At 40.2% G+C, this 17,600-nt stretch overlaps 1 protein-coding gene across 6 annotated transcripts in view; it reads left to right on the plus strand.

Moving 5' to 3' along the window:
- ELMO1 (engulfment and cell motility 1) overlaps positions 1-17,600 on the plus strand; it is a 301,412-nt gene that overhangs the window by 187,922 nt on the left and 95,890 nt on the right. For 5 of the 6 annotated variants that reach the window (XM_039715063.1, XM_039715067.1, XM_039715065.1 and 2 more), the window contains one exon: positions 10,199-10,335. The exons of the other annotated variant lie outside the window; for it this stretch is intronic. In XM_039715063.1, coding sequence (XP_039570997.1) covers positions 10,199-10,335 — 137 coding nt within the window. The remainder of the gene's footprint in view (positions 1-10,198; positions 10,336-17,600) is intronic. 6 annotated transcript variants of the gene reach the window in all.

Raw genomic sequence — 17,600 nt, forward strand, 5'->3', positions numbered from 1 at the left:
GTGATTCTCTAAACTTCTTCAGAAATGATAAGGTTTGGAGTTATAATGAATTATATCTGTTAGTATACAATGCAAATGCCATAGGATATAGGGCAGGAATTAATTTTAAAATGTTTTCACTCTTTACAATACCTTGAAGCAAGAGACCTGTTTTTCTAGCATGCAATGTTTTAGTATACTATTTTTTTAATAGTGGTATGACTGAAATGCTGATTTAATGTTTCAGCCTATAAAGAAGAGCAATAACATAAAGTAGGGCAATATTACAGCCTAATTAAACATTTCTAAAACATAACTTTTGATAACAGTATTTCTACCTATCCAAAACTATCCTCTGTCAGCTGTAGGATTGTACATCTTGGTTCATATTGGTCCATGAAGTGAAAAACTCCAGTGGAGTAACTTATGAGCTGAATGTGCCACTTGGAAATGTATTATTTAAATAGCCTCTCTTGTTAAGACTGTGGCCTAACTGACTTGATTTTTGCCTTTCAAGAGGTCAAGCTTGACATTTGAGGAGAGAGTGTTAACTACTGTCCTTCTAGAGGCTGATTAATGTTCACAAAGCCATTTGAAGACTGGCACTTAGTGTGCTATCGTGATGATCTTGGATAAAAACACTAACATGCACTGAGGTTCTGTGTTTCCTGAGGAGCTTACACCCTGCCACATCACTGTTTTTCCCATTTTCTGAGTAGCAATTACTCAGTTTGGTCTGTGTTAAAAGGAGTATGCTTCAGCAGTTTTATTTTTGTTCCATAAGTCTGACTTTGGGACTCTAGCCCAGAGAGTTAAAAACATAATTTACAGATTAAGACTATTTGTAGGGGAAGAAAATAATGTAGGTGGTTGCAGTTAGATAAGTAAGGTGCAGTTTTCACCATGAGTTAATGACCTTTGCCTCAACAAGGCCATCTGGGCTCCAGGAAGGATTGGGAGTGGGAAGATTTGCCCACAGATTTCCCCACAGATCACTGTGTTGTCACTGCCAAGCTTAGAGCTGCTGATTGCCCATGGCAGACCAAGAATGGAATAGAGAGTGGGCTGCAGACATGCCAAGGAGTGTTCCCACCCTGGGGCTTATTGCATAGGATTTTGCCTGTGCAGAGTTGAATCCAGTGGCCAGCTTCTTCTTCCTCACATATTATTTTCACAAATAAGCAGAGGAAAGACATTATTTGGCAATTTAGTGCATGCATGAATAAATGTGCATATTTTAAAGGAGGTACAGTTTGTAGAGATGCAGAAGGGGAGGGAAGAGAGATGTTACTGCTAAGGTGGGTTGTCCTTTGTGGGGCTGTAGTAGTGGTGGCACCACACATATTTTCAAAGTCAAGGACAGATACTGGGTGTGCATCTCCTGATTCTTGAGCAAGCAGAGTAGTTTCAGCATAGCTCAGAACAGATCTGGCATGAAAGATGAAGCTCTAGGAGGTGTGATATAGTGAACTCCTTCACCTTAATCACAGATTTTTTTTTTAATTGATATTGATGTAATTTCCTCCTGTGTCTCAATCTGCTACCTTGTTTGGCATTTTGAGTATATCTGGGACTGATTCAAAGCAAGTAGTTGAACTTAAGAGTGCTTTTGTCCTGTTCCATTTTCTGTGGGGGCAGAGGAACTGAGTGAGCTTAGTTCACTTTCTAGGTAACTGGACCTTTGTCCTCACAGCTTTTACGTTTTGGAAGCTGGCCTGACTGACTGGGCAGCGGTGTCAGGCAGCCAGCTGTCTGATACACCACCATGGGGGCACTGAAGGCAGCCTAACAGCCCGGCATAAAAATGCAGCAGAGCAGGCATCTCATATACAGACACCTCTGATGGTGAATACAGATGGTTTGTGCCAGCTTTGCACGAGTAATTCAGCTGTAACCTTCTTTTCTAACAGAGGAATGCCTTGGTACCAGGATAAAGAGTATTTTCCTTCCTGCCTTGACTGTTGGTTTGTTGTCTTCTCCATTTTTTAATTTGTTTTTTCTCCTTATAGTTCTCCTGCTTTTGCTCACTTGGAAGACCAAATACCCCCCAAAAATATGTTCTCTACTATAGTTGTCTTGCACAAGGACTACATAGTTTCTTTGCAGTATGGTTTTAAATATTTGATTTTAATGAGGAGGTCCATGTCCAGGAGAAGGGAATGGGAGCTGGGAGTAAGAGGTCACCTAAAAATATCCATAGACTTCCCAGGTTGTGGTTTGTGGTGTTTTTCATGCAGGTTTTCATAGGCTCCTTTAAGTTTTGCTTACAGATGGAGCCTTAGCCAGCGTACTTAAGGCAGAATTAATTTTCACTGACAGTTCCTCCTCTCTTGTGAATCAAAACAGCATGGTCTGTATTTCAAATGGTAACCAGAGTATATTCTGGATGAAGTATCTCACAGAAGGTCTTTGAAGAGGCAGGAGTTATAACCTGTAATATAGTCTGTGTAACTTCCTAATAAAGCCAATGAGTAATTGGAGGTAAGCATTTGCTTTTTTAGCAAGAGTCCCTTCAGGAGGAGAAGCAATAAGCTGTTGTTCTCTAAACCAGTCAGAGTAAGACATGAAAAGTCAGCAGTTCTGCCATGAAAGGCAGTTTCTCATTGCAAAGCTTGTGGGAGGTGACATCAAGGAGACGCACAAGCAGGGGCAAAGCAAATGTCTGCTTCTTCTGCACCCAGGAGCTTCTAACCCCAGCCCTCAGAGGTCTGTGTCTCAAGTGCTGCAACAGTTACTAGAAAATGTGCCAAAATGTAGCATTTGGCAATAAACCTTGCCAATGGTACTTTAGGGCTAAAAAGGGTGATTGCACAGAGCGATTGCTTTTACACTGCTCTTTATAAAAGCTACATATTTACCTCCCCCATTGCTGCTGGCCTTCTTCCTGATTTGTCTGGAGATGAGATTAAGTCTAGTTTCTTTGAGGGCTTAAGAGAAAAAGGGGGCAACAGGTAAAGGAACAGGATGTCAACATGGAACAGGTGTGAGAAGGTGCTTGCCTTCATAGTCTGAGCTTAGCTGGCCTTCTGTCTGTGCCACTTCCTGTGTCTGCTGGACTTCAAGTAAAAATTGTGAGAAATGCTTTTTTTATATGGTGGTTTGATTGGTATTTTTTTAAGCTTTCATGTGGCCATCATTACCCTCTGTGCTTTGCAAGATGTCAGGAACCTGACAGAGAAGCAGTAAGAAAGTTTTGTGTAATATGTTTATTTGGTAAGCAACCTTTTACAGATTTTTCTTAATATGTCTACTTCCCTCTTTTTCTATATGTTTGCTAGAAGGGACCATAAAGACTTCATAGGCCCCAAGCAAATTTCTCACGTTAATCAACTAACATTCTGATATTCTTGAAGGTCGTTTCCAACGTAGACAATTCTATGATTCTATATTGATGTTCAGGGATACTATAAAAATGCCAGAGCATAATTAGAGATATGTGCTTGTGGGCCTATGTCCTTTTCTTCCCAAAAGAACAAGTGGGGTTTTTTTGGCATGATGAATTTAAGCCCTTGTTTTTCCATACAATTTCCACTCTCAAGGAGTTTTCTCCTAGAAGTGCATGACAAATTCATATGAAGTGATTCCTGACTTCTGAATATGATATTCCAATTTATCCATCAGGTCTTAAAACTACATTTTCTTATTGTTATTGATTACTGCTTATTTTAGTACTGGAAATAGTAGAGAAATCAAAAGGGAAGCAGAGAACTTTCCTGTTGCCCAGCAGTGTACTGTGACAGATTGCAGAGGCAGTTCAGATTTAGTTATAATTGGCACCTGTTTTGTCACAAACAAAAATAGGCTGCTCTTGAACGAGATGGGGAACTCTTATCAGCATGATGATCTTTGTAATATTTCTCATTTCCTAGTTGTATATGAGCCCTTTTTTTAAACTCTCTTTGTATTTTGGCTTTCTGTTTGCATTTGCAAACTACAGTGTTCAGCCTTCAGGTCTGGTCTAAGCAGGAGAGGTGCAGTGAAATCTCTGAATTTACTGAGTGCTGCAAAGGGTGTTATCTTTACAAAGTCAGCCTGCCTGCGTGGACACCACTGGTTCCACTGGTTTCTTTCAGTTCCCATCACCAGTGGATGTGGCAGAGTGAGTGTGATGCCTTACTGCCACCTCTGGACTGCTGGATCTGTTGGGAGTGATTAGTGCAGGGCTTTATTGAGTTGTGCTGCAGTAGTCAGGGTGCTTCTTTCACCACTTTTATTTGGGACAGTGGAAGAGGTGAATTTTTAGAGTGCCTCCTTTATTTAATGATATATTGGGGAGAGGATATGCTTTTCTGACAAAGCTGCAGTCATTTTTAAAGCAAATCTGGGGAAGTTACTGAAGAGCTCGGTGCTGCATATACTATGAATATCCTAGTCCTGGAGCTTCATGGAATCCTTGTTTCTCAAGGATTTAGAAATTATTAATATGCATATTTATAATATGCATATTAAAATTTATTCTCAGCCTTGAGAAACTTGCAGACTGTAGGTTGCCTTTTATGTGTGCTTTATTTCCAGTTTCCCTCCATAGCACCATTATGGATCTCACAGGTTCAGAGACATGGTATTGCCTTATGTTCTCAGGAGTTTGAGTTGATGGGGTTTGCTGCATGCTTAGTAATTTCTTATAGTTCCTATTCTGACTAAATATGTGATCAGGTAAGGTAAAATGCTGAAGCTCTCTTGTAGCCCTGTGTTGCTAGGCAATTTTGGTGGCTTTTGTTCTAATACCAGTTGAGCCTTCTAAAAAGAACTGTTCCCTAGGAAAGAAAATTACACGATTGGCAGCAATATTACTACTTCATTACTGCACTGGCACTGCCAGTGGCCTTCCTTGCTTTAAATTACACTGTTTCATTATCATGTGCCAGAAGGGTAGCCAAAGTCAAATTATTGCTGGCAGACCACAAGGATCAGCAGCATAGAAAACCTGACAATCACTATATTTCGGCAGTATTAGGTGCTCTTCTTCTTATATGTTCCTGTATTACTGAGAGAATTTTTGATTGTGGATATAAAAATGGTCATAGCGGTAGTTATTTTTACTGTACTGCATCTTCAGGAAGAAGCAGAAATTACAGTGCTTCTCCTCCTGAGAACTAGTGAGAATTAGTTGCTCTTTGGTCCTACTCTTACTGTCAAGTAATAATCCCAGAGGAGGCCATGCCAAGTGGAGATGATATTTCCAAGGTCCGTATGGCACCCTTCATTTGTGGATCTTGCTGCACTTCTGAGAGTGCAATGGTTCTTTCCACCCGCCTCCTCTCTGATGAGATGTTATCATCTCCATTCTGTGAAATTCGAGAAAACAACTGAAGGGGTACATGACTCACACTGAATTAAGCAGCAGCTCAGGAAGAGAAAGCACAGCTCTCTTTGAAAATTGAATCACATGATTCCCAGGTGTCTTTAAGACAGGGAGATGTGTTTGAACCCCTCTCTCCCTGGGACTTTGCAAACCTCCCTCTCAAGATTCTGCATCACTGCTTCCCTCACCTCAGAATTGTTCTGATGCAACTTCAGGATGCTTTTCTTGATGAGTTTCAGGGTGCACAGGATCTGTTAGTACCACCTCTGGCACAGAGGCTGGCTCCTCACCACAGGTGTCTGCCTGCCTCTCTGCGCGACAGCATTTTTGCCAGGTGACTGTGTTTAGATGGCTGACTGAATAATATGATTGATTTAAGCTGAGTCCCTGCTTTTCAGATATTTGAGAATACACAGATATATGCTGAGAATACACAGCAACCTTATCACTTTTATTTATTATCTACTTAATCAGGTCTGTTGAAGTTCTGTTTTGTACAACGATTGTGCATAGCTGACATCCTTGAATGAAGTGTCTCATTTGTGATTGTCTTTCATATGCATTGCGAATTTCATGGATCCAAGCCTTAAATTTACAGAAAAATGACTGTTTAACTCACCTCATCTTGATCCCCCATAGCATCATGGATGGATTTTGTAAATAATGGATTGGGTGGTTCCTAATTTCAAACATTCCCTTCATGATAGATATGGCTTTCATACCAGCACAATCTTTTTCATCTCTTGAATTCAAGAACTTCACAAGAGAGGTCAGAATGACCACATGTCATTTTAAAGACACGGTGGAGGATGAGCAGTATCAACACAGCAGTTTAGCAGAGTCAGAGAGAAAGCAGAGTTTTCTCAAGATTAAGGGCAGTACCTTGCCTGCAGAGGTGTATCACTATATCTCTGCCTGCTGTTCTAGCTTTGGGGGCACGATGATCTTATCTCTGTGTTACTCACTAGTGTTCCACAAAACAATCTAAGATAAGAAATTGTATTAATCTTTTCCTTCCCTTCCAAGTGGAAAATACATGGAGAAGATATCTACGTGTAGTTTATTTTGAACATGGGGGGGGAAATATAATGAGCCCTTACAGCAACCAGCCAGTTTCTGTTGAGCTAGTGGCCTTCTGTTCATACTGTTTTGAACAGTGAGGTGACACAGCAGCCTGCTGTCTGGTCTGGTGCACTGGTCCTTTCCTGGAGTCTGTCTTGCATGGAGAAATCTCTGTTGTCCATACTCAGTTCCCCACAGCAACTTTGAAATTTAAATCTCTTCTGTACTTCAAGCAAAACACTTATTGAAACACCATCACATAATCTGTGGCCTTTCAAGACAGGCTTATGAAAATATGCAAATACCTAGATGTTCTTGACACAGCTAAAAGAAATTCAACCCTGATGATATTCTGTATACTGGGAAAGGTGTTTAGAGATGGGGTACAAAATGAAGCAACAACTCTCTTCTTCTTTCTCACTTTTTTTTCCCCCTGTTGTTTTCTACTAATTCACAGAGGAACAACATAACATGTCAAATCTGTTTACTCTTCAAACATCTGGGATGCTTGAATATCTTTATTGTAATTTAGGAAGCAACTGACAGACAAAATTGTGTTGGGTAGACACTAAAAATACACACTGTAGGAGCCACATAAACTCCCAGGTACAAATTAGCTCTTTTTTTTTTTTTTTTTTTGCTAGTGCAATTTATAATGGGAAATGAACTACACTGCTTTTTCAAAGTTCCAGTTATAGATCAGATAGAAACTTGAGGGACTGCTTGTATTCTGAGAGGTGGCATATTGATCTACAGCTCCAAGAATTGTGCCAAGAATGGAAAATGAACAAGATCTTCACCTGATTTATGTAGGCTAGACATCTGTGGCATGCCTTTTGAAGGTGATCTCTCAGTGGCGTAATTAAAACTTGATGGTGAATAATCATGATGATTTGTGTCCCCACATTGTAGCCCTGTGGCTGTTTTTATGTGGCTGTAAATGTGGTTGCTCCCTGCATGTGAAAAGGATGGTTAGAAAGTATTGGGCTTAAGGGCTAGAATTTTGCTAGCAGCTCTTATGCAGAAGGTCTCCAAATTTTTCCAAGACTAGACCTCTGTTTCAGTTTAGAACTAGTCAAATTGCAAGTTAGTGAGAAAATAAATTCAGGAAGTTTTTAATTAGTACAACTGAGCTGCCTCTAAATTTGCTCACTCTGCAGAGAGAGGCAGTGCTCTGATATTGGAGATGCAGTCTTGGGGCTGGAGAGAGTGGGCAAAGACAGCAGTTTGTAACTTAGTCTTACTTTGGTCTCTACACATTAGCAACAACAGCATCATATTTTCCTTCATCCTCAACTCACCTGTCAAAAGGAGAAAGAAATCATTGGGACAAGGGTTATCCTTCATTAGATATTTAAACACTCTGAGCAGGACACAGATTTAACGAGAGCTTCAGCCTGAAGATTTTTCCATTGAATTCTATGATTTTGTATTAGTGTGGATAGAATTTTCAAGGCAGACAGAAGGCTGCTGCTGAAGCAGACTGGATTCCTTTCTTTTCTCTACTATCTGGATGATGGTTAGAGTTTTGAAGAAGTTGTTTATCATTTGGTTTTGAATTATTCCCAGGATTTGTTTGTGCTTTAAGATATTCATCCTGCCTTCTAAAAGGCCCAACATTCTCAGTTTATATCAGTAGCAGTGAGTTTTACTCTTTCCTTTTGAAACTGAAATGCATAAAACACCATTCATTGCCTACTTATAAATTAAGGTGGGGAGAGGTGGCATCTCTAATTCTGCATGCAGAACAGTCAGTGTAGTAGATACAGTTAGAGACTGATTATCATAAGAAGCATGAGTTAGAACCGATGATCAATTTTCTGAGAATCCCTAGCCTTTCCATTAATTTTGATTTATTGATTTTTATGAGCAGGAGCAGTGAGAAGCTCAGGCTTTGAGGAGGATCAGAGAGGCCAGTGCGTGTCGAGGGTTATTGCCTTGTTTCGTGCTGTGATTTATACAGTGAAGGTACTGGCTGCATTCTTCTGCTTGGTGTTATTTTATTTCTACTCATCCTTATAGTATTTCGTGACTTAAAGACAGGTGCCCTCTGAGAATCTGTTCTGTTGTGTCTCTGACATTATTACAGGCTGAAGGTCTGATTATTGAAAGTGCTGAGCCCTTGCAGCTCCAGTGGAATGAATGGAAGCTGAAGGTGCTCTGAAAAGCACGCCTGAGGCATTTTATTCTTCTGAAGGGATTGAGTTGTTCTTCATAAATATAGGTCCCTGCTTTGACTAATTCCCCCTTGGCTGCAAGTCCTTTGAAGTAAATGGAGTTTACTTGATTAGAATTAAACCTGTGCTGCAAATTTAACTCCCATCTTTGCCATGTGGCTGAAAAATTTATTAGATCTTAGTAAATCTGATGTTAAAATTAAGCTTCAGTTTTGCTTTCTAATTGGAATACTGCATGCTGGGAAAGATCAGAAACTTTTTTTTTTTTTTTTGAGGGTTCAGGTGATTCTGCACACAATTCATGTTCCTACAGCAGAGGTAACTGAACATACTGACAGGGAGTTTTGTGGCTAGAAGAGGTACCAAGACCAAGTGTCTGCAGCTGGTGCAGAGAGTCAGCCAGCATGAGCCATTCACATCCTCCTGGACAGAATCTTAATTCTAAATTGTCCAGTTCCAGTGAGAGAAAGTGGATGTCAGACAGTGATTCAGCCCTGGAAAAATGTGATTTATCCCAGTGCTTGATAATTCTGCTGTTCTTGCACAGGAAGAAGTTTTCCGAAGTAGTGGCTGTTTGATCCTGAAGTAAGGTGCTCTTTACGCATATGAGTGACTGCCAGAAAAGTTCAAAGGAGCACTCATGAAGGGGTGAAATGGGAAGCTGAGAGACTTGGGGACTATGTATATAAAGAAAGCTTATTCAGCTTGACTTTTTTCTTTGCCTTTTAAGAACATAGATATGCAACCTACTGAAGTGGCCCTGCAAGCCATGGCAGAGTCTGAAAATTCTGATTCTGTTCAGTCCTTGGCTAAAGAAAGGCCCTTCTCTACTCAGGTTGCTCAGATGTGTCCAGAGGTCAGCACCGCTTCAGTCCTTAGTTTTTGAAAATTCATTTTTGCTCAAGGAGAATCACAGTGCACTCCTGCTTTTCCGTTTTGGGATCATCACTACAGTGCTCCTTGATTTTTTTTTACTTCCTTAAAGCCAGTATTTGATTAAAAATAAGGATGTTTGGGGATTGTATTTTTTGTTTTGTTTGTTTGGGTTTTATTATGTTTGTCTCAGGTAAGGGAAAGATTATAGAGGATCCTTTTGATTCTGATTATTTTCAAAGAACAAATTTAATCAGTTATATTCTCATCTCTATATCTGTCAACATTTTCCTTGTTACCTCTGTGCGATGTGGTAGATCATCTGCTGTGTCAGCAGAGCTTCACATTTCGGTGTGTACATTGATCAAATCCTGTTTTGTGAGTGATGGGCCCTGGTGTTTGGTTCTCAGCAGGAAAGATGGACCATGCTGTTATAGCAGTGGCAAAGGCTCTTCTTTTGATGAGATTTTTTTTCCCTTTGTCTCTCTGTCCCAGACTGAGCTACAAAACTTGGCACAAATGACAAACATTGAGAGAATATTCAGGAAACAGCTAGTTGCTTCCTCTTCTTGCTGTCAGTCTCCTAAAGACAAGGCTCTATATTGGGTTTTGTTGTCTTTAAGACTGTAGACCAAGGCTGGCTTTTCACAGTAGTGTTTTGACATCCTTTGCTCCAAGAACTGGGACTTCACTCAAATACGCTACTTTCTAAATTTCATGGCTGATTGTATTTTACATTTATTTTTTGAAGCTCCTGCCTGTACATGTTTTATTCTACCCCCCCTTGTTTTTCTATTTTTAGCCAGTGAGACCTGCAACGATTTCCATCCCATGTTCTTCACCCATGACAGATCGTTTGAGGAGTTCTTCTGTATCTGCATTCAGCTTTTGAACAAGACATGGAAGGAAATGAGGGCAACTTCAGAGGACTTTAACAAGGCAAGAAAAAGGGCGGGGTGGGAATAACTGGGCAGAATGGTGAAACAATGCCATATATTTTTCTCTAGAGGCACAGGGATTTACTAATTCCCATTCTGCTGAAAGCCTAGAGATTTATCTCTTTGGATGCTTTGCACATTGGAATGCCAGCATTTAGAAAGTGGTGGATAGAGGATGGGAGATGTAAGGAGGTTCATAGACCTTTTTCAGTCATGTTGCACTGCAGACTACGAGACTAAAATCCTGGCTTGAGGCGAAATTCTGCCTTTTTATGTTAGCAATATTATGCTGAAATGCTGCAGCCTCCAAGGTTGTAAATAATGCAGAGAGAGTACTGCAGTGATAATTCTGTGCATCCCTTTCATTTCGTGTGAGCACTAAAGTGATAAAATATTCAAGAGTGGACACAATCATGACAGAGTGCTGTGCAGTTTAGCCCGCTAAAACAAAAAAACAAAAACCAAAAAAACAACCAAAACCCCCCCAAAAAAACCCAATAAAAAACCAACCAACCAACCAAAAAAAACCCCAGAAAAACCAAAAAAGCACAAACAAACAAAACCCAAACCAAACCAAACAAACAAAATAACCCTGGAAAGCAGTGAAATAAAAAGTCAACCAAAAAACTCCTCAGTAAGAAACTTCAGCCAACCTCCTGACCCTCAGAAAAGCAATAAAGAACAGGTCGGTCTTAGTGGTCGCTAGGCATCCAATTTTTTGCTCAATTTACCATGAGCTTGAACAATATCTCTGGCATTTTCTAAGAATTGCAAACTCATACTGTTATGGCCAGGTGTCATTCTTATCTTCATTGGGATTCTCTGACTGGATCTTGAGCCTCTCCGTGAGAGATACTGTTTTAGAACTGTTGGTTGGGGATGAAAAGTGAGTCTGCTGCTCTGTCACCATGTGCCTTACAAGTGCTCTGAAGTCACCAGACTCAAATGTTATGTTAGAGGCAGTAGGAATGATCATGCCTGACTTCTAATTGGAGCTGTCTATTATTGAAGTGGTCCCAATGTCCATTTTTTACTTCAGAGTGAAGGTGAATTTTCAGGTCACAGTGAGGAATAACCTTTGTTGAGTTCTTTCAGGCAGGTTAGTTGGCAGCAGTACCAGAGCCCTGGCTAAAGAGAGAAAGCCCAATATGCAGCTGTCACAGCCAGATGACCTAGAACCTTGTTCATATGGAATTTTTGACATGCTTCTCCTACCTAATGATCCAGGAACACAGAAGGAGCAATAGCAAGATAATTCACTGAACCATATAGAGTTGCTAAAATCAGGAGGTTAAAAAGCAACTTTATAAAGACTAATTCATCGTATGTGGTTGTTTTGAATAAGTGTATTAACAGCTGCCTATTACTTACAGGCCTTCTATCTCAGTAGAAGAAGAATTTGTCTACATAATTTCCCACAACTTGAGTTGAAAAATTATTAGCAATCCCAGGGAATTCAGATAAAGAATGGTTCCATTTCTGGAACCAGCCCAGGTCACTCTAAAAGAAAAAAAAATTTACTTTGCAGTGTTAGGCATTGTTGTGGAGGTTCAAAGGAGATCAGGGAGTTTTTTCTCTGATCTGACTGGTTTGCTACTTGTTTTCTGTTGCTGATAGTCCCGTGACTTCACCTATCAGTTCTGTCAGGTTCAGTAATGTTGGCACTGTCTTACTGCACGTGTCATTGAAGACATGGGCAATTCTTAGCTTTGTGGGCCAAACCTGAAACATTTGCCATTGGGCTACCGGAATTGGGTGGTGGCACTGTGCTGCACGCTCCCGAACCCAGGATGTCTGCCTGCAGAAATCATTCTTGATTTTGTAACTGTTTCTGTAAAGGGGAGGGAATGCTAAGCTCTTGAGTCTCTCATTTCTAACACTTCTCTAATTATATTTTGCTTATCTAAATCCTTTATTAGAGTCATAAGGAAATTCTTGTGCTCTTATCCACTTCAAATGACATGTGGTGGTGATGTGAATTCTCAGCTGATAAACATCTGAAGGGATCTGTGAGTGAAGCAAACTGTGTTGTTGTGTGGGCTTGTGAAGCACTTGAGGGCTTGTGGGGGCTGACACGTTGTGTGGTGGTACCCCATGTTTACCCATCTCCTTGGTGGGTGACAGCAGCCAGAGCAGCCCATGGCTTTACCAAACTAAACACCACCATTTTTCATCCTTACCTGGCAAGAGGCTTTGGTGATCACAGCATGTTAGTGGTCTGTCTGAATCTTCCCTCTATGCTACAGGTACCCGTTTCTGTGCAGTCACTTTCAAAAACTTGGCAGGCAAGGGCCATGTGGGCCTGGAGAGAATTCTGCCTGTCCTTTCAGAAGTGAATGGGAAGAGACCAGACCTCACAAGATGTAGTCATTTACTTGTGTGGAAAAAAAAAATCTTCTATCTTCTCTTTGTGTTACTATTTTTCAACTTCAATAACTTGATTGTCATGGTACTGTATAAAACACCAATTTGTTATGGTTTACTATCCCCCTGCCTGATGGGATAATTTGTTTTATTCCTTTCTCAGTCCCTTCCTTCCTTAAAACCTCCAAAACAAAAGTAGACACTCTCAGTATATTGATTGGTAGCTCTTGAGACCTGGATATTTTGCTAAAAAATCTAGACTGCTTGCTTTGAGGTTTAATCATAATTGAAGAAAAGGAGCTTTTTAGTTTAATTTCAAACTTTTGATTAATCACAGTAACTTGTATATTGAGGGTCTGTAGGAGGTCTGTGTGCACATACAGAGAATTATTTCCCCCTCTTTGAATTGGGGAATGACAGGCACTAAAAGAGGCGAGGTGATTGAATTTCTCCTCAGGTTTTAGTTCCTGTTCTCAAGGGCTCTTTAAGCCACATGTTAAGACTTCCTTTTTATGACAAAATGGCATACCATGCCATTGTGGTTCTTCAGTTTATGGTGTGGAGATTCCACATAGGTTTGTTCATTTTTAAAGTTTCAAAAATAATTAAACCAGCACTTTGCTCCTTGTTGGAAGAATTTTATGGTATTTTAGTAAAACATTTATGATCTCATGCTTTACCCAATTCTTATTCATTAAAAGACACACGTTTTGCCAACTCTTGCATGAGAAAAAGTCCTTTGATGTCTGTGGTGATAGTATGACACTGTCAGACCTAAAACCTTTCTTTCAGTCTCTCTGTGTGCTAGTAGACGTCGGAATAGAATAATTCAGACAGGCAGCTAAGCTTATATTATGCCTTTGTAACATTTTAAGACATGCATAATTCATGTTTTATGAGTTTCCTAGAGAAATTAAGATGCAGTTGTATAGATAGACATGCAAGTGGCAACAATTCCATTTGAAACCTTTTTGTTTTTATTTGAGCCTACAGATGATCAAAGGACACTTTACAAGTTTCTCCAAAGTCATTTGTGAGCAGACAGCGTGGCTTATGGCTTTGAAAATATAATCTAGTCTCCAAGCTTTACATACTTCTACATGTTTTATTAAAGAAGAAGAAAGTGTTGTGTATTGATTTTTGGGGTCAGTGTTGACTGTAAGAAACCTGGCCTGAGTTATCTCACATCTAGCATCTAGAAACCTTTATCGGCAGCCTACCCATTTAAATAGATGCCCACCAGTCAGATTTTCATCTCGTAGGGACCAACCTACACTCTGCTCAGGGTAATCAGACTCTGCTGCCACACAGACTGAGAAGTACTTAAATTGGTTTGGGGTTTATTGTTTCTTTTTAACATGATAGGTGGAATTCAAAGTACCTGCCCAAGAGTAAAATTCCTCCCAAGGGGCCGAATGAAAGCATATTCCCAAAGGAAAATTTTTTGTTGATCCCCACTAAATGTACTTTAGCAAATACACCTGGATTGCCCTAATGTGGATTTACATTGTTATTACTATCTCTTTAGTGGTCTTCTTGTAAAGTACACATATTGTTTCTTGGGATACAAGTAGACAGCAAGTAGAACATTGTGTAGGGAACAAGATTATCCTCTTAACTCTAGTTTCTAGAGATTTCAGTCATCTGCTTTTTGTAGGTTTGAAATTCACATGCTAATAGAAGGAAGGGTGAGCAAATGGATTATTTTAATTGCAGCCATAACTTGTCTTATTAAACCTGCAGAACAGAATGAGCAATTTGCTAATTCTGTACCTAGTGTTGTACCATCTTAAAAAAAAAGCAGATTAAGGGTAAAAATAACTCCTTCCGGTTCCAGTGTGGAAGGAAAAAGACAATTTTTTTTTTTACTCAGCTAGCAGGGTGTTGAAGCTGCATTATAGAGAATGGGCACAATGTGGCTGCTTTTATTAGTATTAGTGTAGTTGCTGGGTTTTAGATGACCAAAAACAACTACTCATAACAAGATGCAGATTATCATTCCAACATGGCTAAAGTTAAATAGGAGAAACCAAAACTGAAAAAATTTGCAAATACTGTGATATAAGGTGCATGAAAACAAAATCCACTGCATTCACTAAAACTATAGGTTTGAGGAATAGGAAAGTGGGACATGGTTGGCTAATGATGCTGCCAATGCATTTTTCTTGTAACTTAGAGATTTAGTTCATTTGCCCTCTGGACATGTGTTTGAGATCATCACGGTATAAAACATGAGCTTTTAAATGTTTTGTGGACGCATATTTTGTAATAAGAATATGTAGTAATAATATAGAAGAAGAAGAAGAAAATAGTTTGTAATAAGAAAAATTTTCTCAGAAACCTCAAAAATCTGGTTTCAGCATTCAGCTAGTATCCATTTCACAGTGGCAACCTGCTGAGGAACTGCCCTTGTGGTATCTGGCTATTTCAGGGACACACCAGGCTGCAGCACTGGATCCCCCTGCAGCAGGGGGGTCTGCTCAGAGAGATGATAAAACATGTCACTGACAGACATACACATAACAAACTGCCTTTGTGGTGATCAGAAGAGTAGAGGTTGTTCACAGCAGCAACAGATGCAAACAATAAATGCCCTACGTGAGTCCTGTAATTAAATAGCAAAGCAAACACGGAGGCATTTGATAACCACAAAAGATGTTTATGGCTCATGCTCAGGCTCTGCGAACATTTTTCCTTGCTCACTGACAAGATAACAGAAAAGGTAACCAGGCGTAACATAAAAATGAAAAATACCATTTCCTTCCTCGGCAGAGGTTTGGAAATGCCATGCCACAGGTTTCTCAGCTTCTCTGGTGTTGTTGTGTTTTTGGCAGCTGTAGGGATGAATAACTGGGGAAGGCTGGATTCAAAATATGACTAAGTGTTCAAGGACAGCCTCTTAAGAAGCAAACTTGTGTGAGCGGTGGTTTGTGTGAAAATGTGCTTGGCCAAACCGACCATCAGGTAATGTGAGTTACCCATGAGGAAGCAAAGGCCTGGGGGGTCATTTTGAAAGGGTCAGAGCAACACTGTGAGGAGTTGTCACAGCTTTGCTGGGTCCACTGCGAACTGGGGAGACTCAAGGAGCAGACTCTTCATAGCTCCTGTCCAAAATGCCCCCCTGGCTGCAACCTTATTGACCTAATGCTAGTCCTTGCCATGGCAGCTCTGTGCCTGACCTGGAAGTGACAGGGCTTTGCGTGACTCCTGTGGGAGCAGCAGGTCCCCAGCATGCTCAAGTGATCCCCTCTAGTGGCACTAACAACATTCTGCACTTCTCTGCTCTTGGCAGCCTTGGCCAAGTCTTGATAAGCCACACTGTACAGGAAGGAGGCAAAGGCACCCAGAGCTGAAGTGCCTTGGCAGAGAAGCAGCTGCAGGGTTAAAATCAGAACCAGGATGTCTGGCCACTTGCTCCAGCCCCCTCCATCACCCTGCCACAGATGCGGTAGCAGCTCCAGCCCCAAAGGGATGCTTTCCTCTCTCTCTGCCTCTCTTGCCCCCCACCCAGCTGCACAGGGAGGCTTGGAGAAGGTTGCAAATGGTAGCTTCAGAAAATGAAAGAAACATTACCTCAAACAAGAGAAAAAATAATTCAGATAAACTTGAAAGTGAAATCCTTTGGTCAGTCTTTAAAGCTGTTTGTCACCTCCTTTCAATGCAATGGAAGAAGAAAGGAAAGAGATGGTAAATAGCTGTTCACAGATGCCCTCCAAAGTGTTATTGTTTTCCTATGGGTCTGAAGCAGATGAATTTAACTTCTTCTGGGAGAAGCTTTGGAAGGCTGTTCTGTTTGGATTTTACTGTTGGGAAATGCCAGGCTAGTGGAATGATTGCACCTCTCTGTTAGCTTTATTGCACCTTCCCTTGAGAATGCTTTGTTTATATCACTCAGGGATATTGCAAATAAATTATTCTCACATAGAATGAATTCAGTATTCCCCAGGCTGGGGCAGATTAGCACAAATTAAATCCCATATTTTCACACCTGAGGCCAATAGCACTTTATTAACTTTTATTGGAAACAGATAATTGCTATAAATATATTGTATCATTAGTTGTGTAATGCATGAATTTATTAAAAAAATTTGTGGCAATTAACATTTTGCAAGTCTGCTGCATAGATTACAGAGGAAATGGGACTTTTTAATTGACAAAATTACTCCCTTCAAATATAATAGGAATCTTTTAGAAAGCATAATGTGGGTGCAGAAATATTGTCAGGTCGTTTCTATCAATAACCTCTTCCTTCAGAATGGTCTTTCTTAAACAGAGCAATTGAATATGATGAAGAAGAGCCTGTTTAAGACCTTACCCTAGCATTTGGTCAGTGCTCCCTCTATGTTTTTTGTGGCCTAGATATTCCAAATGTATGCCTTCATCAGCTGCTCACCTAGGAATGGCTCTGTTTAGTCTTCTCCATGTCTGTACATTTATCTCCACCTGTCAGATCTCCAATTGTGTCCCATAGCGCTCATCTCCTGCTCCTGGCTGCAAGAACATGAGAAAGGGTGTTTAAGATGCTGAAGAGGCATCTTTCCATTTACTGAGGCATCAGTCTGTAAAAATCAGATTTAAGTATTCATACCCCAAAAAATCAGGGCTGTCAAGCTCAAAAGAACTGAACAACAGTATCACATTTTTAAATCTAGATTGTTGCTTCCTTTTGAAAAAATTTCAGTCTGAACTAGCATTGTCAAAAATGCAAATACATTTTAAAAACTAATTTGTGAAAATTAAGTACTTAGACTGCATAATGAAGCAGTCTAACTTGCCCTTTTTCTGCACTTTGTAGCTTATGAACTATTTTTCTAGTTCAAAGACATTTTTCATTTAAAACAGTGTCTTTACTATTTTTTGTCTTTGCCACAAGGCTTTGGAAGTCCTTAGTACTAGGGTCAT

This window comes from Passer montanus, unplaced genomic scaffold (genome assembly GCF_014805655.1).
Source record: "Passer montanus isolate IOZ18808 unplaced genomic scaffold, ASM1480565v1 scaffold32, whole genome shotgun sequence".
Taxonomy (NCBI): Eukaryota; Metazoa; Chordata; class Aves; order Passeriformes; family Passeridae; genus Passer; species Passer montanus.